The sequence below is a fragment of the Ovis canadensis genome, chromosome X, assembly GCF_042477335.2.
Source record: "Ovis canadensis isolate MfBH-ARS-UI-01 breed Bighorn chromosome X, ARS-UI_OviCan_v2, whole genome shotgun sequence".
NCBI lineage: Eukaryota > Metazoa > Chordata > Mammalia > Artiodactyla > Bovidae > Ovis > Ovis canadensis.
In genome coordinates this window covers 127,301,008-127,325,912 of record NC_091727.1, presented here as the reverse complement: position 1 = coordinate 127,325,912, position 24,905 = coordinate 127,301,008, and the positions used below count along the sequence as shown (strand labels likewise).

Below are 24,905 nucleotides of genomic sequence, written 5' to 3'. Positions count from 1 at the left end.
TGTTAATAAAGATTATATATAGATATATAGATATGAAGACGGTAAGACCAAACTGGAAGGGCATGTTGACCAAAATAAAAATTATTCATGAATAAAACTGATTTACTTTTGTATTTCGAGGAGGCCCCACCATCAAATTAAATATAAAAAAATATCAAAATTTTCCCATTTTCAATCAGTACCACATTTACAATTTTTAACTCTTTTTTTCGTGTTCCTATGATTCTGAACAATCGAATCCTAACTCACTTCAGTCGTGTCTGACTCTGTGCAACCCCTAGACGGCAGCCCACCAGACTCCCCCGTCCCTGAGATTCTCCAGGCAAGAACACTGGAGTGGGTTGCCATTTCCTTCTCCAATACATGAAAGTGAAAGTGAAGTGGCTCAGTCATGTCCAACTCTTCGTGACCCCATGGACTGCAGCCCACCAGGCTCCTCCATCCATGGGATTTTCCAGGCAAGAGTACTGGAGTGGGGTGCCATCACCTTCTCTGTGAACAATCGAAAGCCCTTGTAAATTGAACTGTAGGTATGGTGATTTTCAAGTAATACCTTTGTGAGAAATAACTTATTTCATATGTCAAAACTATATACCACAGAGATATAAAGCCAAAGCCAGAGTGACTCATTTTTTTTTTCTGACTAGTAGAATCAGGAGAATGCTAATAATGTTCTGAACAGAATCAAAGTATAATAGCCTTTTTTCACCTGTTGAGCAACAGCATTTTCCTTGCTCCCAGAACCACAGACACCACCAAATAGTCACACTGCACAATCAAAACAGGAGAGTGGAAAACGGCCTGCTGTGGAGAATGACCAAATCTGGCTAACCTGGGAAAATCACTGGCCTTGCAAATTAAGTCATCTCCACTGAAATGAGCACCAAAACTAATTCTGCATTGTTGGAAGGAGGCATCTGTCACAGCTGTAACTCTAAAATGTAACCCTCATGTACAATAATTGAATACTTCCTCCCTTCAACAGACTGGAGAATCCTTTGGGCCAGCAGCATCCCAGGAGACAAAGGCTCTAGCTGCAGTGATCAACTAGATAAGAGGGCAACTGACTTAGGGGTCTTGGAGTCCTTGAAGCAAACTTGCTTGAAAACACTATCACAGCAACTTTCCATTTCTTAGGATATATAGGGAGTTAGCATATGGGAAAACTATGTCACTCAACACCCTTAACCACCACCGCCTAAAAGTACAGCCAGGTGAGCAAAAACTGGAGACACGCAAAATCTAGCCTTATTGGAGTCTTCAGGTCATTTTCAAAACTATTAGAAGGTCTGGGGAGACAAATGCTTTCAAGGTCCATCAGCTGTGATAATATCCTTTTAATCAAGGCTGTACTTTTACTAAGCAAAGCTATAAATCAACTGGAATGGTAGTAAATTAAATGTAGGACTTATAGATAAGAGGATATGGAATTAAACAGAGCTGTATCTGTGTGTGCTGTGATAGAACATGAAGAGCAGTTCAACAGATTCCTATTTCATGTTAAAAAGAAAGCTATATTTATTCTGAACCTTTCTACAGCAAGTGATTTTTATTAATGCTATTATACAATCTTTTGTTTTCAATATGGCCCAGAATGATTAAATATCAAGATGAATGTTAGGACCCTAAAATATATCTTGATTATTCTGGAGTTGATTATTCAGTGTGGGGATTATGCATCCCCAACTCCCCCTGGCCTCGGCCTCATCCTCTTTCCTCTCTTGTATATTTCTCTATTTGTTCATTCCTCTATCAGAGAGCATGTGGGCACAGGGAAAAGAGATACGTGTAAATTAATCAATTTTGCTACATAGTAAAATGGTTTGGTAGGAGAAGAGATTATAAATAATGGCTAAAATGAAGCTTCTAGACTGCAGATTTCATTTATCCTCGTTATCTCACCCCTTGTTAGAAATGTGGCTTCACTGAAAACTATTACCCCCTAATGCAGTGACTCTCAACACAGGAGCATTAAAAAAAAAAGTGCCCTCTCCCGTCTTCATTATAATACACGGTCCATATTATGCCCTGTACAATTGCATAGTCAATGTCTAAAATACCCTATAATCCACTAGCAGCACTACAAAAGGGTCTTGCTTTTACTTGTGAGCCTAATCAGCGAGCCAACAATCCGGATATGCTGAAACAGGACAGAGAGTCATCTGGCTAAAAGCATCAGTGAGTATAAAATGTGATCTGGCTAAGTGGTGCAGGCTCCATGCAAGCCTTGGACCATTTGGGTCCACAATTACCTACACATCCTGACCCTTAAAGCTAAATCTGCCCCTGATCACATCCTGGCCAACAAAACCAATTTACTTCCTCAGGTTCATCCTGTCTTAGCAAATGTCCCTGTTAGTCCCACTCTTCCCCATTTTCAGAACCAAATGTTGGGTTCTCCCTGTAATGAATGGTATGGCCATAGCTTCATTCCACTGATCTTCAGTGGGTTCACCTTGAATAAAATAAAAAATATTGGGAGGTCAAAGAATCAGAGGTTGTCTGACACAGCTTCATTGCTGATATCATTTGGCAAAACAGGCTCTGCAGTTAACAAAGCAGCCAGTCGCTGGTCATTCACATAAGACTGACCTGCCAGGCTCAGTGTGCCAGTTCCATTGAACTGAATGAAAGGACTATGTTCCTAAAGAGAGGAGCTCAGGATGTTTGGCATAGCCCCTAAGCTTTAGAGGCTAGCATCATAGGAGACACACGAGGCTCTCTCATGGGCTCTCTCACAAAACAACCCATGGCACCACGGACAGAAACAAACAAACAAACAAACAAACTACAGGTCTGACCCAGAGTCTGGTGTTTCTGCTATTTTTAGGATAAAGCCACAAGTGATATTTTGCCTGAAAGCACAAAATCCACAACGCAGCACCTTCAACTCATTCAACTCACAGCCTGACAGTACACCTTTTGCCTCATCCCCAGCTCAGCCTTCTTCACACTGACTCTTACTCTCCCCAGTGAAAGCAAATTCCACATAAAAGAGGCAAATTCACCAAACTTGGTTGTCCACCAAGAATAATTCTTATTTGGGCAAGAAAAATTAGCATTTTCATCATAAGGGCTGATGACAATTTGTACTGATCCTAATGAATCATTTCCCCCAATCCTGATAATGTTGACTACAAAAAAAAAGTCAACTACATATTGTTCCAACCTGCCCATCAAATTCCCAAAGTTGTGATTCCACATCACTTTACTCTACCCATCAATTTCAGAAGTTAAGTCTGAAGCTTTGAAAATGCCCATCTGATTGATAGTTAACACTTAATGGTTAACAATGAACACTTCAGAATCTGGCCAAATAATAAATTTTAAAAATAGTGTTGCTGCAGTTCAGGGTTTTTCTTCTCAGTAACTTTTACTTCTGTGAACTTTAAAAATTATAAACATGGATTTTTAAAAATTTGTAAGAATAGTACATGCATATTACAAAAATCATCCCTTTTGAAAATTATACAGGAGAAACTAAAGATGATGTATAATCCTCGTACTATCTAGGGGCAGCTCTTGCCTTCATGACACTTAAAAAATAACCTTCTCTTGAACCAACTGAAATGTCACCAAGGACTGTTATTAGGCTGTTTTTATCCATTATCTGACCAGTTCCCTTAGTTGTCTTTGTAAAAAATATTACAAAAGTAAACAAAAAAGGTAATTGATTGCAAAGCCTTCACTTAGGCACAAGTAACCTTTTAGTATATTCTACCTTAAAAACTCTACTGCACCCTCCACCTCAGCTGATGGTTTCCCCCCACCCTGTTGTTATTTTGTAAAAACACCTGCAAAGGTCTCCTTGATCAAAATACATATGTATTGTTCTTTTCTAAAATCTCTGCAAATTAGACATCTTTAGCTTAGAAATTCGGAGAAGGTGATGGCGCCCCACTCCAGTACTCTTGCCTGGAAAATCCCATGGACGGAGGAGCCTGGTAGGTTGCAGTCCATGGGGTCGCCAAGAGTCAGACACGACTGAGTGACTTCACTTTCACTTTTCACTTTCATACATTGGAGAAGGAAATGGCAACCCACTCCAGTGTTCTTGCCTGGAGAATCCCAGGGACGGGGGAGCCTGGTGGGCTGCTGACTATGGGGTTGCACAGAGTCGGACACGACTGAAGTGACTTAGCAGCAGCAGCTTAGAAATTAGTTCAGTCTCCATGGACCAATTCTTGGCTTTTACAGAGCTTACCAAAAGACCAATTACTGCCAATTTTGATTCATGTAGGAGACTGAGACATCTTGTCTATCAGGAACATAAAGCTGCCAATTTATTTCACAAAGGCCACTGAACAACAATCTGATAACATTTATTTTAACTAATGGCAAACACATAGCAAATGCATAGCTCTAAAATACCTGGGGCTTCCCTGGTGGCTCAGAGGGTAAAGCATCTGCCTGCAATGCAGGAGACCTGGGTTTGATCTCTGGGTCAGGAAGATCCCCTGAAGAAGGAAATGGCAACCCACTCCAGAACTCTTGCCTGGAAAATACCTGGACTAGCTAATAATCATCTCCATGAACTTTTAAATAATTAGCTAAATTTTAAATAAAGCATAGTTAATGAAGAGGTGCTTTGAAAAGCCAAACATGTTTATACATCATTTGCAATGAAAGAAACTGTTCTTATTCTAACGTTTTGCAGGGAACAAGTGACAGCTCAGAGTGCAATTAAGGGGGAAAAAGCCCATTCTCTGTAATGATTAATTATAATGAGCATTCCTTAAAAATTGAACATCCTGAAGCTTTCCAAGGAAAGCTCAGGCAACACAGGTGACCTTTAAATAAAAAGCCTGCTTTTCGTCAAAAGTTGGAAAAATGCATTCCTACCATTTTTTAAAAGGGGATGAGGAAGGGAGTGAATTTACAGACAAGGAAACTAAAGTTATAAATTTTAAAAAAAAATCTAGAGATCTGCTTTAGTTTGCTTTTCAAAGGCTGAGGGGAAAAACACCTCTTGAAAATGTAACTCAATATAAAAATGTTGTTTCCCTGGTAAGAAACTGAGAACAATCTTATACACATTAGAACTGTACATACACTGAGTACCTGACTCAGTATGGTTTTTTACTCAGTTTCTACAAAAGAGATTTGTTCCTAAAAAGTTACATATGGCTTGAACTTATGTAAATAAATTAATCTTAAAGTCATGAGGGAGACAGTAAAGAAACCCTATAGGGTGTCCTTCTGCAAATGAAAATATCTATTTGTAAAGTGAATAATCAGTCCCTAATATATTTGCTTAATTTAGATTTATACCAATAATGTTGATTTAGAGTATGATGCAATAATAAAGTAGAAGCATTTATGGTTTAGAATTGAGTATTCTTCTTCCTAAAGAGAATTCTTTTGTGAAAAAGAAATTTAGAATGCAAAATTTTAGAAAATGGACAATCTTTAACTTTGTTGCCTACTTTAAGTTGGTAATGGCCATTTTAAAAGTTAGGGACCTTTTATGACTTCTCAATGGCTAGCATTCATTCATTCCCTGGATGTAAAACAAAATAAGCCATTTTTAAAACCGGTGTCACAGCGTCACACTCTGTCAGCATCCAGAGAGACCTTAGGAATTATCTAGTCCAACTCTTCCAACTTCCTGGTGAGGAAATGGAGGTCCAAAAAGGGTAGCAAGCTGGGTAGTGGCAGTTAGGAAGAGAACCCAAGTCCCCTCACTTCCACAATTCAGCACTCTCTTTTTATCAGATGCTAGGGATACACACACAGAGGCAACCTGTACAGGAAAGAGTAGTTGAATGGGAACTACTACAAGAAAAGGGCTGGAAGAGTTTGTGGATTTGAGGGAAGAAGCAGGAAAAAATTCCCCGCACCAAACTATGCCCTGGGAGGGAAGCTGGAAGCAAATGGAGGAGGCCTGACAACAGACTACAGCAGCCCATCTCACTAACAGTATCAATAGCTAATAGAAAATTTTATGCATTAAATCACCTTCTAGAGGTTACTTTACTTTGTTCGGCTTGCTTCCTCACTAGGCTTCTGATACGTTGAATTGTTGACTCACAGCAAATTCTTTCTAGATGGCCAGGAAGTGTGAAGCATTCCTTTCCCAATGTTCTACAGCACTTGAAAAAACATTCAAAGCAGAGCATCAGGATGGAGACTAAATTATCCTAATGATAGTGACATCTTACACAACCACCTCAAGGTGCCTGAGAAAATACTGTGAAAAACATTTTCTTAGATAGATGAAGCCTATGTATTTTTTTTTTTAAAGGCAGAAATCTTAGGTTAGAAGAGAAACAAAACACAGTGTCTATCATAGTTGGGAAAAATAAGCAAGGGCCTGGGGTTGACAGAACATATACCACTAGAAGTTATTTCACTTGGTGACTTCGTGAGTCATGCTAATCATCTGCGTATGAATGGAAACACTGTTTTCAGTGGAACATTAATAGGAGCCAGAAAAATGTAAAACCTTTAAGTGGGGAGACAGGGTGAAAAAAAGAACATGAACTTCTAAAAAATATATATGCGAGATAATGATGGTAGCTGATTTATTCATCTCATCTGTTTACTCTCATGAAGGCTGCTACAAAAGTTCCCTATTATTAACTGCAACTGAACACGTCAGAAATGGAGTTGAGATCATTTAAGAGGTGTGCTTTGGAGCTTGCTTTTTAAAGTGAAGTACAGTTCTCTGGGTACTAAGAGTTCAACAAACTTGGGCACTTTGGGGACAGAGTAAGACTAGGAGGGACTTGAGGTCCACCTTTATAGTGTGGGGACAGATTTTTGGTACCACGTAAGAATCATGCGGGCCAGGCCCACCCAGGACGGGTTGATTCCGTCTGCCTTAGGACCACAAGTGACAACTGTATACACAGGTGAGATGTCAGTGATTCAGGAAGCTGCATATAGCAAAAAGTGCCTTATGGTTTGTGACAGTATCAGTAATCTATTGAAATATGATATATGGGTCTACTTCAGAATACAGAAAACATGTCTTCCTCATGCCTTCAAAATGACCTTGTCTCTAAAGCAGAGATAAAAGATGCCCGACTACAATTTATAAAATATTTTGATATCTGTCAGCAAATTGCTACATCAGTTCCCCACAGGATCACTGGTAGCATAACTTGCTACACAAGTTCTTCTACAAACAGAAGGCTTATTCATTTACATAGTCCTGAAAATGAGCAGCTAGTAGATGACTCACCTAGAATCACCCCTTGAGTCAAACTCTAGGGAGTATGATGCCACTGGTTTTATCTTCTTCCAGATCTTTAAAAGGAAACATGGCTCCCAAACAGTGTAACTACACAAGTTCTAGGCTCGCTATCATTTCAGAGGACTCCAACATGCTGCATAAGCTCTTTTTTTTTCCCCTTTCTAAAGTGCCATGTCTGTCAGCCATCCTGCCACTCAGAACTCTAAGAGTGTTGTCAATTGAAGAATACAGAATAATGATGATAAGTTTTTGTGTTCAAACACAAGGCAGATCACTTCAGATATCTCCCTAGAGATATAATTTTCCTCATTTAACAACCATGTTACCCTTGCAGGTAGGTATTTCAACTTACCAGTTAATTATTACCCACCTACCCACCCACCCCCACCCCCGCCCAGATCAATCACTCCTCACTCTTCTCATACTTATCAGGGCAGTAAGTAGATCATGATGTGGGCAGTGATCAGCAATTCTCAGAAGGGAGGGAACACTATTCCAATTTGTCTTTCAAGCCTTTGGTGGCTGGTTTTGTTGTTTTTAATGACTATGCAGATTCCTTGAAAGGCTACCTGTAGACACTTTCATTTTAAGTGTATAATTACTATTTTGAGGAAATATAACAGACAGAAGCATTACTGATCATTTTGTCAGTTCAACAGGCAAATGTGAATTTGAAATGTGAATTCAAATGTGTGACTTGAAAATTAGTTACATCCACTTGTGAAACCACTTATCATGCATTCTTCACATTATCAGATAGAAGCATTCTAGCCTCTAAAAGTCTGATGTAAGTCCTATTTTCCTACTAAATGTCTCATAAAATTAGAGACATGTTACCAAAAGAGAGATCCCAAATAGGCTGAGTTAAAAACCTTGGCTGAAGAAGAGAGTGACTGCCAGCCCTGTGGCAGTTTACTTGTTCCTGATCATTTGAAAATTAGGTGTCTATTACCGCTGGTCACGTCCCTCATCCTCATGACCATAGGTATGTCTTTCTTGTTGTTGAAGTTACCTAACTCTATCCCTGGGGACTTCTAGACTTTGCCCTCTTCCTACTTTGATCTGGGCATTTTTGTCCTTTTAATTAGGAATTCTACTGCAGTAACATGCTTCACCAGCGGGGGTCAACTCTCAAACTGTACGTCCACCAGAAAAGCCCTATGTTTGAGACTTCTGCTTATATAAAACATACTCATTACAGATCGATCCCTGACTTAAAAATTCTCCACTGAATTTCTGTAATCATCTCCTGTTTCCCCCTCTGGTATAAACATACATAGTACTTTGTATTACAGGTTAAAATTAGATACTTATGGTGAATAGGATAGTTCATTCCTAGAAGAAAAGCTAATACTTATTTGACAGTGTGAAATTCCTCAAAGCGAAATGTATACCTTCCTAATATAGACTGACTCCTCATAAAGGAACTCCACAAAAAATAATTAACATATATACAAAGATAAACCATAAACAAACTCCCTATAATCTTTTTAATAGTGACTATAAATTTAATACAATCTCAGTTACATAAACAAATATGTAGATTTATTGATACAAAGATACAAAAAGAATTAAGAGAAAGAATTCCAAAATATTAACAGTTATCTCAGAATGGTATAATTCCAAATGGCTTGCAGCTCTTTCTTTACATTTTTTGAATTTTCAAAGTTTTATTCTTTTTAGAATTACTATATTATTGTGGACAGTAGTTTAAAATATATACATATATATGCATGTGCATATGTACCTTTTTATATGATAAAATACACATAAAATTTACCATTTTATCCACTTGAAAGTGTACAAAATAGGTGGCATTAAGTACATTTATAATGTTATACAACAATCTATCCAGTTTCAGAAGTTTTTCATCACCTCCAGTGAAAACCTTGTACCCATTAGGTAGTCATTCCCCATTCATACCCTCCCCCCAAACCCCTGGCAAGCACTATCTGCTGTCTATCTTCCTGGATTTGCCCATTCTGGATATTTCTTATAAACAGAATCATACAGGATGTGGCCTTTGTGCCTGGCTCTTTTCACTTAGCATAATGTTTCCAAGGCTCGTTCCTGTTGCAGCATGTATCAGTCCTTCATTTGTTTTATGGCTGAATAATATTCAATTCTATGGCTATAATGCATTTTATCCAGTCATCTGTTGAGAGACGTTTGTTTTCCACCTTTTGGCTATTGTGAATAGTGCTGCTATGAACATTCATGTACAAGTTTTTGTTTCAACATCTGTTTTCATTTCTTTGGAGGATATACCTAGCAGAGGAAGGTTATTGACATACGCTTTTTAAAAAATTTCTTTAATTCAACTTTGGCATTCTGTGTTTAAAGTAGCAATGCTTTTTTCAGAATTGTTAAGGATAATCCTTATAATACTGATTATGGTACATTTTTTTAAAAGCCAAATCACATTCTTTCTAAAAATGTAATGTTCATCCTTATTCTTTGGGAACAAATTTCTCTGATGCTGAATACTTTAAACTATGATGAAGTAACTGACAAATGACAGTCTTTTCCTCTTAGCATAGCTATTCTAACAGTACCTAAGTCACTTTCTAATGCTTATATATTAAAGTACAAAAATATATGTATATGTTTTGTTCCTTCTTTAACAGAAAAGCATCACTAAATAGACATCAATATTTAAACTTTGAGGGCTATATTAAATATATAATGCCAAGTAGAAGCATATAGAATCTTCTAGAAATTCAAACTGGCAGATGGTAATCAGAGAGGATGAATACACCCTAAGAGAGTACAGTACCAATTCTTAAGTGCTTTACCTCTCACCCTCCCAACAGAAAGATAATATATCTCATGAACATACAAGCCCAATAATATCTAGGTTCATTTTAGTTGTAGACACTACTCGATGTGGGCTAAAGAAGATGATGGTGTGCTTACCCAGACCTATTTAGCAACTGTTGGCTTTTCCCATTTTTCCTTCCCCTAGAACATATGCACACACATTTATGCAATAAACATTCATGTACATGTCACACGTGCACACTTCTGCACCCTTTCTGAACTATACTTCCAACTCAGTGGCTGCAAGTAAAGTTAGGAATGTTTTTGTAGCCCAATCACCCCCTGGATCTCAGGTTTTTTCTGCTATTATCACTCCCATCCCTACCAATACACACATAGCGCCCTGTGATTCAGAAAGCAGAAATATAAGTCTAGCTAGAGAAGAGGAAGCAGTACTCTTAAAACAATAAGAACGAACCAAACTGTAATATTTGTTAATAAGTAAGGAATATGATTTGGGATCACTTAAAAATAAGGTACTGAGGTATTTCTATAATACCGGTAGATATCTCTTTAAGAAAAATTCAAATAGGAACAATAAAACTTATAGAAAAGGATCAACTGGAATATTTTAATTCTATAAAAGGTTTTCACATTCCAACTTTGCCAGGATCAACACTATCAACAAATTTTACTTTTTCCTTTACAAAAAAATCTTAAGATGGTTTCATATTCTAATAATGCTCAAAGAAACCCTACCACAAACCCCAGAAAGGAACTGTTTCATCCTACTCTGAAGAATTTTTAGAATAGCTCTCGAATAACAACAATATTTATATCATGGAGATTTTTTTCGATGAAGATTAAGAACTTTATAAATGTCTTTTTTTCTGTATGTGGAAAACTGAAACACAGTGGAGTAAATTGTCCAGGGTATCACAAGGAGTGAGGGGGAAGCCAAAAATAAAATTAACTGTCAAGAAAGCAGCCTGTCCACAGAGAAAAATATCTCAGTTACCATGGGGGATAGTCATTCTAACAAGGCAGTAGAATTAAACATGTTATATCATGATGATACAGTCAAATCATTTATGAGTATCTGTGTGCACATGAATGCTCTGTGTATCACTGAATTCCCACTGCTTCATTCTTATGCCACTTAATTTCTTTGTACTTGTGTATAATTCTTTTCTCTGCTATTAGACTATAAGATGTTTATGGCAGGGACCAAATCTCAGCACTTACATGCATGAGGCACATGCCTGGAATACAGTAAGCAGTCAGGTAACATGGGTATGTTCAAGTGTAAAATTTCATAGATATACACTCAACTAACACCACCCAACCACCAAAACAAATCATGGTGAGAATCTGAAGTTTCTTAACAACTCAACCCCACATACTAAAGAAGAACAAAAAGATGATCAATATAGGCTACTATGATAATTGTAATGCACAGAGATACCCTAGATATACTCTTACTTGTTAGTGTGTGCAAGTACATAGATTAAGGTAGCCAAGAATGAATTAGCATGATTTACCTGTAGTTAACCAACACCCCATTATTATCCATGAGCTGATTTCCCCAACTGGTATATTATCCTAACCCTTTTGCTGCTTGTTACTGTGATACATCCTCTGACTACCTAACTGGTGGCAGTCATACCAGAGAGGAGAAATAAATTCTAATCAATCCTGCTTACTACTTGTTAACAGCTTTTATGAGGTGCTGTAGTGAAGTTAATAGGATAAAAATGAAGAGCAAATTTAGTTTGGGGTATTTAAACAACATAAGGTACTTTGCCTTAAAAAAAAAAAAAAAAGAAAAACTCCTTCACTCACATTTCATTGATCAGCTGTGAGGTTTATTTATCCATGTTATCTCCATCTCCATTACAAAAGAGTTATCTTGGGCCTAATTTTTAAACAATTACTCAGGAGTTACCGTCCTTTTTCTTTAAAAATTCTCTATTGTCTTACCTCCCAGTCCAAATAATCACAGACGTCTTCGAAGTTAGTGAGCAGAGACACTGAGCAGAACAGCCGTGGCAGCTCATCCCTTGTCATTGGGGGAAAACGGCTATCTTTAAGGGCACTGTTGAAAACAAAGTGAATATTACAACAGTCACAAGATATGAGTTCCTAGTTTCAAATGCAGACAATCATTTGAAAAAGGTAAGAATTTCTTAAAAAATCAGTAAGGTGAGAAAGGTGCCAAAATCTCCAAATGCATTCAAGCACTCCAAAGGTTTTAGAAGTTATTTTTGTGCATTCAGCAGATTTACTAGCCAATCCTGTGACTGATTCAATTGTAAAGAGTGAATGATCAATTACATTTCCTATATAGTCATTTCCTTGTATACTTCCTTGCTACTTGTAGAATTTGACAATATTTTATTTGATTTTTGAGGAGAATAAAAACCAAAGCAGTGGAAACTTAGGGGAAGAATTCTGTATCTAGCACTGGTAGGGGAAAAAAAAAATATATATATATATATATATATATTTCATGTTGTTAAAAAGAAAGGTTCACACTACATTGGACAGTTACCATAGAACAACATATAAAAAGTTGAAAAAAAGGTAAAAATGTTATTTTCTTCAAGCAAAAGAAATCAAAGAAAATGAAAATTATCATGCAAATTATGGACTAAAAGTACAAAGATTTCAGGCCCCTTCTAAAGAAGAATTCAAGATTCTACTCAAAAACTGTGAAACTTCAGAAAATAGGGCTAATCTTAGGAGATAAAATTATGATTAGGAGACCATTAATCACATCAATGGATTTCTGAGTACATCAACTCTGATTCAATCCTGTAATCAAGGGTAGTGCACCACAGTGCCAAATTCTAGAAAAACCTCACTGTAAAGGACAAAAATGTTGGAAGATCATAATTCTTCCTGCAACAGTAGAATAGACAGAAAAGACAAAGACACACACACACAGGCTGTGTGTTCCTGTACTTTTAAAAGAAACCACTTCCTCGTCAAGAAAACAAACACACCTCTGATTGCCTCCTATATTAATGGCATTTGCGCTGTCGATCTTCAAATGTCCTGTATAGCAGAGCCAGGCTTAGAAAATGTTTTCACAGATTAATCCTTAGAGGTTACAAACTTAGAGCCTACAAACTGCTTGGGTCATAACAAAGTTCCATGACCTTTGGAAATAATTAAATTCATTTTTCAGTAACTTCCTCATTGCTGGATTTTCTTTTTTCCATTCCTTCCTTTGCATTCAGAAACTCACTCACTGTATTGTACAAATATACCCCTATGTTTGTTAAGTATTTTCGATACATTGTGGTGCTTGTTCTATCCTGCCATACAGAGGAAAATGCTTATAGAAAGAGAAGTTACACAGAGAACATACATGTTTTCCCCATTCAAGGAGCCAAGATTAACCAAGAAAATCAGGAAATCTGTGATAATTCATACTCTGAGAATAGCATTTAACTATTTCATAATTTAACAACATAAATTTCCTATCGTTGGCTTCTTTTATTTTCCAACTGGCAAATAAACTTTTAAGAAATATTTTCAAGTACTTATCCAAAGCCAACATAAAGACATATATGATGTGTGTATAACACCCCCCCAACCCCACCCAGGAGAGGAGTTGTAAAAACAGAAGAATCCCATGCATAAAAATCCAAACTTTCACACTTTCAGTTTTCCTTTTGAAAAGAAAAAGAAAAAGAGAGGGTAAAAAGCCTTATACATTAGAGTAACATAAAATATTATTTTTAGGGTTCTAGAGTTTATTGTGGTGAAATATAAAAAACATAAAAATTACCGTTTTAACCACTTTTAAGTGTTTATTTCTCTGGGCTTAAATACATTCACTTATACAACCACCACCACCATCCATCTATGCATCTCCAGAACTTTTTTCATTTTGCCCAGTTGAAACAAGGTACCCAACAAACACTAACTCCCCATTCTTCCCTCCTCCCAGCCCCTGGGAGAAATGTAATTTAAATACACTTTTATAATTTCAAATAATTATAGTAATATAGTTGCTAATGTTTTTCCTATGAAACAGCTTTATTGACATACAATTCACATACCATAAAATTCACCCTTTCAATGTACACAATTCAATGATTTTTAGTATATTCAGAATTGTACAATCATTACCCCATCCAATTTTAAAATATTTCATCACACCACAAAGAAACGCTTTACCTGTTAGGAGTCAGTCCCCCCAGCTCTTGGCAAGCACTAATCTATTTTCTGTCTCTATGGATTTGCCTGTTCTGGACATTTTATATAAGTGGAATCACACACGATGTGACCATTTGTGTCTGGCTTCTTTCACTTGGGATAATGTTGTTGAGGTTTTATCCATTTTGCAGCATGTATTGGTATGTGTTAGTCGCTCAGTCATGTCTTACTCTTTGCAATCCCATTGACTGTAGCCCGCCAGGCTCCTCTGTCCATGGGATTCTCCAGGCAAGAATACTAGAGTGGATTGCCATGCCCTCCTCCAGAGGATCTTCACAACCCAGGGATCAAACCCTTGTCTCTTATGTCTCCTGAATTGGCAGGCGGGTTCATCACCTTAATACGTTTTGTAAAAGCACATCATCCTTTTAACTGCACAATAATATTCAATCCTATAGATATATTACATTTTTGTTTTCCATTTATCTGTTGAAGGACATTTGGGTTATTTCTGCTTTTGGGCCACTGTGAATAATGCTGCTATGAATATTCATGTATGAGTTTTTTGTGGAAAGTAATGTTTTCATTTTTCTTGGGTAGATACCTAGGAGCCGAATTGCTGCGTCACATGGAATTCTGTGTAACTTTTTGAGGAACCAACAAATAGTTTCCCATAGTGGCTGTACATTCCCACCAGCAATGTACAGGGTTCCAATATCCCTACATCCTCACCAACACTTCTTACTGTCTGCCTTTTTCATTATAGTACTAGTTCTCCTTTAATGAAGAGATTTGTGTATCTAGCTCTAGCTTTCATATATACTTAAAAAATACACATGTTGAAGTTGCCATACAGTTAATTTCTCAACACTCTGAGGCAGGTTATTATTTTATTTCCTAGCAAACCAGGAAAGGTATATTTTAGCTTAGTACAATTCAAACTATTTCAAATCAACAAAATTTTCAAGTGCAACTGGGGACCAGGCTAGGAAGCTTTCCTTGTGATATGGAGTCTATTGCTCACTCACCAGGGACTTAAAAAAAAAATGTTTAGATCAAAGAGTGAGTGGGAGAATGCTAGCATGGCTAGTAAGAGAAAATAACAATCATGCCTTGCTATATGACACTCAAAACACTGAACTAATAAAGGTATGTTAATTATGATGTAAACAGTCTGATTTTACAGAAACACTCATTCAAACAAGACTTTTAATTCTTGCATTTTTCATCGGTAACTTTTCATTAAATTCATGCGCATAGACAAATTCCAAAAGGCAGGAAGCCCTCAGTATCTCTAAATGCAAATTCCTAGGGAAAAGAACTAGCAATGAAAGCCTAGCGAGGATTTAAGGGATTATTAAAAAGATGAAAAAATGCGGCTGGAGACTAGCTCAGAGCTGCTAGACTGGGGTAGATGGCTGATAAACAAGAAGTTCAGCTTCTCTTGGCCCTGCTCCCTTTTGTATATAGAATATGCGATGTGGAAGCTGAGCCTTTAGAGACAATATGCTATGGGGAGTCAGGCAGTGACTTACTCGAGGTTGACCCAGCTAGTCAGTAACACAAGTAGGGGGACAACCCAGATTCTCTGATGCAAGTTCACAATTCTTTCTAATATCCACTCCTTAGTTGCTACTTTTGACAGGATTATGAGGGTTTTTTTTTTCATTTGAAAACAAAATGCTTGCCTTACTAGGCAATTCTGATCTCATACCTGCAGTGCCTCTGCCTAAAAAAGATAAATAATAATGTAACAGCATTCACTAGTAGCCAAAGGGTAAATAGAGCTAGATGTCCTGTCTACTGGAAATCTGCAGGGGCAAAAAGGATTTGTAAATATTAATACTGTCCATGGAAAGCATTTTATACCAAAGTAGTATGTGCCAATTTAAAGAGCTGACAAAGAAAAAGATCTTGTAGTAAATTTGTATGAAGTTCTCTTTGTTACAATAGGAAGCCATTTTCTAATGTTTAAATATTGCTAGGAAAAAAAACACTTATGTACAAAAATCTGTTGGCTGCTCCATCACCCATATGATGGATGGCTAAGGTTTAAACAACAGTTTGATTCAATACCAAATTCAAATATATTCAATTCAAAGTGGCATCTTCCCAAGAATACATTCCACCTAATTGAGAAGCAGCATTAACATCTGTCAAAGTTAATATCTAATGTTAAATAGCACTTTAATGAAAATGAACATTAAAAAAAAAGTATTAGGAGCTTAGCTATCAAAGAATCACATGGTTTGTGACAGTACCTGGAAACTATGAGGGGAAAAACGACAGCTGAAAAGAGACAAAGCCTTAGATATGGAAAGGCTCATCACAAACAACAGAGCATGCAACAGAAATTATTTGTGAGTCTAGATAGCTAGTCATTCACTCACTCATTCATTCATTCTTTTGCTGTCTAAAACACTGATGACCATAATCAGTTAACCAGTGGAAAGATACCAAACTGAGAAAGGCTTCATATTACAAGCAATCATTTTCCAGGACAAGGAAGTAATAACCAAAATTTAAAGTCTTTGTTTGGACAGGTGAAGAAAAGCAAATCAAGTAAACATTAATCTAAAAAAATTTTTTTAAAAAACAGCTTTTTACACAAGGGGTTTCAATTATCTGGATATTCTGCTATTCCTCGTCAGAGCTTCTAGAACAGAATGGACATGTGACATGTCTAAACTCCAGGAGCTGAGAATATTAGAATCCTAAGCCCAAATCTGAAAAGTTATCTATATCCTCTCTTCCACATTAAGTATCAATTTTAGCTTCCCGTGGTCCAAAAATAAATAAATAAATAATAGGCACAAAGCAGAATGCAAAAAAGTAAGTGACTATTCATCAAACCTAAGCGTAGAGAGGAACAACAAAGGACGTGGTAATGCTTAAGGAGTGAGGAAGGGAACCTCATTTTGGTGAGAGTTGAGACCCATAAGAAAGGAAATTTTCAATTGTAAGCCACATGTAAACTGTTACTTAATTGGGACATGTTTTTCCCTTTTAGAGTAATGAGTACAACCTACTTGCTGCTTAATGAGCATTAACACTACAATTTATTAATTGTAATATGTATTTCTAAGCATGATAGGATGGGTACTTAGCAGGGAGTGGAGGAAAGAACTAAGGCATGGAACAAAAGAAAGAAAATGTGAAGGAGGAAAAGAAAACGAAAATATATATAAAGAAAAATGGAGAGGAAGAGAAAACTAGAAGCAGAAAAAGGAAGTGGGAAGCAAAGAAAGTTAAAAAAACCACACACACAGAGGGGTAGAGAGAGAATGCAAAGATGGAAGAATGGAAGGGTAGGAAGGAGAGGAAGATCTAGAGTGGTGGGTGCTCGAGGTTTTCATGTAAGTTATTTGGCTCCTATCCTATAGGATTCACAGAGGCTTCAGTCTGTTATCACCTCTGAATGGCTTAAAGCTCTTGAATTGCTCTAATCTGGAATTCTTAAAAGCCTCTACTCTCTGAGATGGCCACAGCTGCCCACCAGGAAGGAAAAATACTCTCTGGGCTGCATGCTGTGATTATCAGAGCAATATTGTCAAGAATCTGCCTCCTAGCCACAAGTTCCTCACCTGTAAATTAGGAGACAAGGTCGTGAATTTGATTGAGTGGAGCAGAACTACAACTGGAAAATATCAATAAAAGATATTTCTTCATGTGAAGAAACAGATGGCTAAATGTTTGGTGTATGTAGCGTCCACATGATGCTTTCCCTGCAGAGTTTCTGGGTTTACTTGATCCTATTTTTAGAAATGAAGGGCTAGAAACTGGTTTTTAATTATTTTTCTGATGGAAATCTTTTAAAATATATTCTACCAGAGTATAACGGACATAATTTTCTCTGTATGACTGAGGTTCATCGTTAAGACTCAATATGACTTGGGCCATTCATTACTATACAGTATTGGAACAGTACTCTCAATTTAGTCTTGGCAATAAAAAAAAAAATCTGTAGGTATGGAAAACAGATTACAGTTTGACCACCAACAGATTCCATCTTGGGGAATTTGAAAACATGAGATTATCTCTACTTTGAAGAGAATGTAACACAAAAATAACCTGACATAGACTTTCAAAGTTTCAAGGGATCTGACCCCTGTGTTCTCTAAGTTTGTATACTATAAAACTGAACTACCTCTCAAATTGAATCAAATGTCAATTTTACTGCCTTTCTCGGAGAATTTAGAAAAACCTCTACAACCCTGAACGAGTATCACCTTCCCAGGGTCATAAGAGCATTTCTCCAAGGTGTAGCAACAGTTTCCTGTGACTTACCACTGATAAAAATAGCTCCCCAAAATGCAAAATTGAAGTCATCGTTAATATATGAGCCCTATTTCACAGTCCTATAGAACACAGCACAGGAGAATCGTCAAAAGCTTGGATTCTGGAATCAGACACGCCTACATTTGGATTGTGGCTCCACTGCATGCTAGTTGTGTGACATTTGGTTAAGTCTCTTAACTTGTGCCAGCCTCCATTCTTCTATAAAATGGGGATACTAACAGTACCTACCTCACGGAGCTACTGTGACAAGTGAACAAAATAATAATACCTGCACAAGTGCCTTACATACACCAGGGGCTCAGTAAGTAGTGCCCTCCCCCACCACCATCAAAGTTTTAGTTAAGTTTATGCCCGCAGGGCTGCCTCCATGTCATGCTTCTTGTGACAGGAATGGAGCCTCAAGACTAAGACTGACCCTTCAACCTTATGAGAAGATCAAAGCAAATTATCTGCTCTAGGAACTGTTGTGACCATTGAAAGAGAATAATGGCTACCCTTTCAGGTTCTGGTGTTTTTGAGAATACTTCATTTTCTTTCACTTTCAAAATATTTATTAAGCATCTGCGTATGCCTTTTATTATGTGAAGAGCCACAGAGGATTTAAGAATAGTAGATTACAAAATAATACATGAACACATGTAAAAGAGTTTGATAGAAAGGCTGAGAGGCAAGGTTAGGCAAGGTTAGTGTCCTCTGGAAGGATCTGTTTACACTCTCTGCTACTGGTTTACTGGTTACCAAATGACCCAGAATTGCAGGTAAATTCACAGAAATTAAATGTATACACATTTTTGTTTCCTAGTAAGACATCTATTACATCAAGCAACATACTTCTTCATCAAGAATTTCCATTATCCTGCAGCCATGCATTCATGTTGGCTTTGTAATGTAACTCTTAGTTTTCCTGAGCTAGGTTTTAAAAAATCTCCAGGGCAGGGACTGGCTTTTTACTTCCATACAAAAAAAAAAAAGTTTACCAAGAGATGCAATTCCCTGAACTGTGCTCAATTTATCTTCAATGGATTTAGATATGCTACTCTCTATCTTACTGGTTATGCTCCAGCAAAATCCTTAGGAAAAAATGTAAACACTCTCTAAGCAGCAGACACAGGATGAGAGATGAGAAGCTCCATGCTTTCCTCATCTCACCCAGTGGTCTCCAAACTGTTTTGATTGAGCATTCTTATCAGTAAAAGAAATCTGAGCATACATCCTCAATATGTATATTTATTTACAAAGTATGTATCACAGTCACGTACAGCGAATATATCCAAAGCACAATACAGACTTAGAATAAGTTTGCTGTTGAAAACAGTGGGTATAAACACATATTTCAAATAATGTTCTTGATCATTTCCTTCTTTGGGGGGCTGACATCTTGTCAGGTCCGATTAGATTATATTCATTTTCACTTGCTGAGTTGGCCAACCAATTTACAAGGTGACTTGCAGAAGTGGCAGCTAGCTCCACCTTTTTCTTGTCCTTGCTTTGTGCTTATATTATGACTATTATCATCACTCCATTGTTCCTTTGCAGGAATGTTCTTAAGCCATTTGTCTACCCTGAGTGGCTTTAACTAGCTTTAGCCAACCTATGCATAATAGTCAAATGGCTTAAGAAGATTCCTGCAAAGAAACCACAAATTGAAGATAATACTAAGAACCACGCATGTACTTAACCAGGCTCGTAAACTGAAATACGCTGCAACATCCTGCAACAGTGACTGAAAGTAGCGTGCCACCATCACCTCCCAGCAAATTGTGGTTCTCAGACTTTCCTCAGGATCCCTCAATCTAGAGTATGTGACAATGACCCACTGACATAGACCAAATGGGAGCACCAGGGTCAATGCATACATTAAATATGAGTGGAGTGTCAGTTCTTTCCTATATTTTATGTAAAAGATCATAAATAGAATTTCCAACCTTTTCTTCCCACTCCACAATGGATGGTCTTGGATGTACTGCTCTTAGGAAACTGCTAATCTAAAGCTCTTAATCAAATTCTAAGAAATTGGTCCTGATATACTTAGACATGACACTATGAGCAAAAAGAGCTTTAAATACAAAAGAGCTAATACCTATGGAGTGCCTGCTGTGTGCTAAGTGCTAGATATGTGTTATCTTGTTGAGTCCTCAAATCAACTCCATTTTGTAGATGAGGAAACTGAGGTTCACTGATTTCAGTGAGATGAAGCAACTTGCCCAAGGTCATTAAAGCAGGTAAGAGTTGAATTCTGGGCAGCCTGCCTCTACGGCTCCATTCTGTTTTCACAGCACCGCCTCTAGAATGTTAGTGAATCAACTTCAGTATATGCATATTCAATCAGTTCTAAGGAATTTTCCCCCAATTAATGAGGCTTCTCTTGGGGTTTAACTGGATGTTGTAGGTTATAAGTGTGGGCAGGTTCTGCAACGAAGACAAATAGTACTTTTTTAGTGAAAGTTTTGGCTTGTTTTTGCTCTTTCTTCATTTTGATCTTGGTGATTCAGAGCTGCTGTCACTGAAAAACATCTGTTTTATCTAAATTTAATAAGGCCTATTAGTGGGACACTAAGCCTTCCCTTATTCTGAAGCCTTTCCACAATTTGAAATTTAATCTACTGAAAGTCATAATAGCGTTACCAAAGTACTAGTCTTGGACATATCTAGGCTGGCAGGCCTGTTTCTGATTTTTTAACTTTGCTTTTCCAACATGAATGAATAAGCTCCCTCATACTCACCACAAGAGTCAGGCAATTTTTTTCCCTTCCTTCTTTCCATGGTAATCAAATCTATAAGTTGAACTCTGTAGACTGCAAAACATATGGTGTCACTCTCTCTGATGTGCTGTGTGAGGTGGGTCAGTCTTACCTCTGGTGAGAGCCTACTGGCCTTTCTTAAACTCTTGCCAGTGCTAGCTGGCGCAGGCCTGCTGAAAGCTAACATGCTGGTTCTTATTGGATGGCCTGTCCATGATTTTCTCAGATGTCACTGACAGGCAACGAAAGGTAACAAAGGATAAAAGAATTAAGTCAGTCTTAAAGATGAGGTACAAAATCAACTGATCAACGTAACTCAGTCCTGCTGAGGAAGAGGGAGCGAGAGACTCCAGCCCTCTCCACTGACTCAAGCGATATGTCTTTCATCTTTCTTTTCCTTCTCTTCTTACCCTCTCCCAGCTTCTGGATGTTTTCCTCTTTTTCTTCCTCTTCTTACTCTACTATGGTAAGGAAGGAAAAACTGTAAAATGTCGCAAGGAGATGAAGGAGAAGAATGGGGGGTGGGGGGAGAGAGAACATGAAGACAAACACATACAGCTGCTGCTGCTTCTACTGGACAAATGTACAGAGCAGCGTGCAAGGCAGTGGCCATTGGGTCAGGATGACCCATTCCCTTCCGTACTGGTTTTAATGTTCTATTTCAGCCTTCAGGGAGTAGATGGGTGATGGTGACAGATAAAGGTACAACCCAGTCCACTGCCTCTTTTTCTCTGGGGTTTTGAGGTACCCTTGCCAAGGGGTTGGAGGTTGGGAAGAAAAGTCAAGGGCCTCAACCCTAGCAGCCTAGCTGCTTAACCACACGTTTACAGAATCACTTTCTTTGATTTGCATACTTTCTCAAGGCATATATCTCAACAACAAAGCAAAACTACACGCCTGTTTTTAAGGCCTCTTAACTTTCCTTAACATTCATTTAAATGGAACTCTCTTTCATTTTTATCACCATCTGGTATCTTTGGGGGAAAGTTTCCTTTAAACCATTCATATCATCTTTGTTTTATATGATTCTTCATAGAATTTCCAAAGGGGCTTCACATCTTTGATCCTGACCCTCAAAACAGCCTCATGAAGTTGACAAGCTAACGCTACATTATGTTAGAAACCACAATAGGTGTTCCTCTGAGAACAAGACCCCCTGTAGTCACAGAGTCACAAAATGCCAGAGCCACAAGCGCTTAGAGACCGTCTGGTCCACACCGTTCACTTGACATCTGGGGGAACTGGAGCAGAAAGTAATGTGCCCAAAGTCACACAGCTACCGAGGAGTGGAGTCAGGGCTTACACTGCTGCACCTTCAGACATCCCTTGTCCCCCATCCATTCATTTTTCCACTATTCTTTCACATATTTGTGGACCAGCTCTGGCCTAATCCACTAATATTCCAGCAGGGATGTATGGAGGAGGAAGAAGAAAGTGCTGCCAAAGACACTGGGGAATAGCTACAACAGTGAAACAGTGAGCTTCCCAAGTGCCAGGCCCCTGGGACTTGTCAGCATGCTGAAGTCACGCAGTCTAGAAACTGAGCAGATAAGGGTGGGGGAGCAGCAGAGCAACGCAGCCTTTATCACTGCCCTCCTCTGCATTTCCAGTCCACTCCTTTATTCTTATTCACTCCTAGTTAGTGGTTCTCTCCCCAGTGTGCTTTTCCCTTGCTCTCTCCCCAGTGCAGTCCAGGCCATCCATTCTGGCCTGTCACTTCTCTTAGCTGCTGAGCTACATAGGATTGCTCAGCAGAAAAGTTATACATTTTAAAAATAAGGCATTTCATTCCCTTTTCTCAAGTTCTCGCAACTAGAGAATCTGTCCTTGTAAATGCCACACTATGTTCTGGTGGTGTGTCTATAAATACGTCAGACTATAAAGCTGGTCAGGGCAAGATAACCTGAACACCCATTTTCCAGTAAACAGCATAACACCATGCGTGGATCCAGCATAGGAAAAATATGTGGTTCTTCATGTACTGCTAAAGTCCTTGGACTTTAATCCAATCTATCTTCCAGTGTCCTAACTTGGAACAGATTTTACTTTGTTCCTTTCAACAAATATGTTTACAGTAGGCCTGGTCAAACAGAAAAGGGTATTTTTTTAACTCTTCATCTCTTGCTTGGTTTACATCTTGATAAATCTAATTTTCAAAGGCTAGTCAAAATTTTACTTGTATAGTTTCCCGTTCTATTACCATTAAAAATTACTTAACTTTCCCATTGAAAAGGTCCACTTTGATTTTTGTTTCCATGAGACAAGCACATGGGGTAATGAAATATGTTGGAAACACTTTGCAATATGCTGCTGAAATAACAACAATTGCTGATTCTGTGCTCAGTACATATTAGGAAAACCACAATAGATGCTAAAAGGAAACTGCATCATTTGGGGATGGAAAAAATGCAATGGATAAAAGCCATGCAGTTTAAATTACAGTCATGTGACAATAGCTCTGTCCCCCACAGCAGCAAAACTTGCCATGAGTAAGTGGTGGTCTTAATGATTACTGATGGAAGAGATACCTATGATCATGAACTAATTAATGCAGTAAATATTTACTGAATGCTTGCTATGTGCTGAGTGCTGAGTACAACTCTACCTACAGTGGCATAGTATGTTCAGCTGCAGTCCTGTGGAACACTTTGCTTCATTGAAGTTTCACTATGGTACAACTCGTGTTTATATGAGCAACTCAGAGTACCTAATGATAAGTACAAGTTTCAAACTAAGTCATATTTAGAGACATAAAAAAAGAGAGAGAGGTACTTAAACTCACAGGGCCTTACTACTTTTAACTTTATGGATACTAGGCTATGTCAAGAAAATCTACAAGACTAAGCAAAACCCTACAGAAACTCAAAAACTTAGTTTTTGACTATTTACACCTCTGCATGTGTTCTGTGTCTAATTTCATTGGACCATGAGCTCCTTGAGTGCAGCGACTGTGTCCACTTCTGCTCACCATTGTATATCCAGTGACTGGCATTCAGTAGCTAGTGAGTTTGATAGTGAAAGAAAGAATACAGGAAGGTAGTCTTATATCACCATGTATTTAATAATATTTATTGGCAATATAATAAATATTAAATGGCCCCACTGATTGTGCTTTATTAAACAGTCAACATTCCCCTATACTCTAAATAGCCTTTTATCCATCAACTGAAAAACTGTCCACTGAAGTGTGTTTTCCTTGGTTTAATATCCATTAAATCTATTAAATGCTGCTCATTTAGAAGGTGGTAACTGGTGTTTTGAGTCTTTAGTTAGATTACTGGGCATTCACAGTGCAGCACAGTTTGGCAACATTTTTCAATCTAAAACTCATAGACTGCTATAAATAGATAATAATCTACTCCCATGATAGAGTTACAGAGTTACTTTGATCTCAGTGACCTCTCCCTGCTCCGAGGAAAACACAGATGCCTTGCAACCTTGAGGAGCTCAGTGGCCTCTTAGGTTTATGTGGTGATTATTACTACTATTTTTCTGTAGTTTGGAACATATAGGGGCCCATATTACTCATCTTTTTTTAGGCCTTTCACACCTTCTTATAAAGGAACATCTTATGAACTGGATGAATCACAAGTCAGCCAGGGCAGGCACAGAAGAAAGAAGCACAAGATAACAGTCTCTCTAAATGAACAAGGGTCTGAAAGAAATCAGATGTCAGCTCACAAATAAAAAAAGTTTTCCTTAAAAAAAATATCCTCTGCCTACTCTTCCAGTTCTCTGTG

General features: G+C 37.9%; 2 protein-coding genes across 5 annotated transcripts in view; one reads left to right on the top strand and one right to left on the bottom strand.

Annotated features, from left to right (window-relative positions):
* TMEM164 (transmembrane protein 164) overlaps positions 1-24,905 on the top strand; it is a 386,200-nt gene that overhangs the window by 207,638 nt on the left and 153,657 nt on the right. The window lies entirely within an intron of this gene.
* The window catches only part of AMMECR1 (AMMECR nuclear protein 1), a 115,296-nt gene that overhangs the window by 10,714 nt on the left and 79,677 nt on the right, over positions 1-24,905 (bottom strand). For all 4 annotated transcript variants that reach the window (XR_011446226.1, XM_070290924.1, XM_070290925.1 and 1 more), the window contains one exon: positions 11,939-12,053. Coding sequence is in view for 3 of the 4 variants with exons in the window: in XM_070290924.1 (XP_070147025.1) it covers positions 11,939-12,053 (115 nt within the window). In the remaining variant the exon portion in view is untranslated. The remainder of the gene's footprint in view (positions 1-11,938; positions 12,054-24,905) is intronic.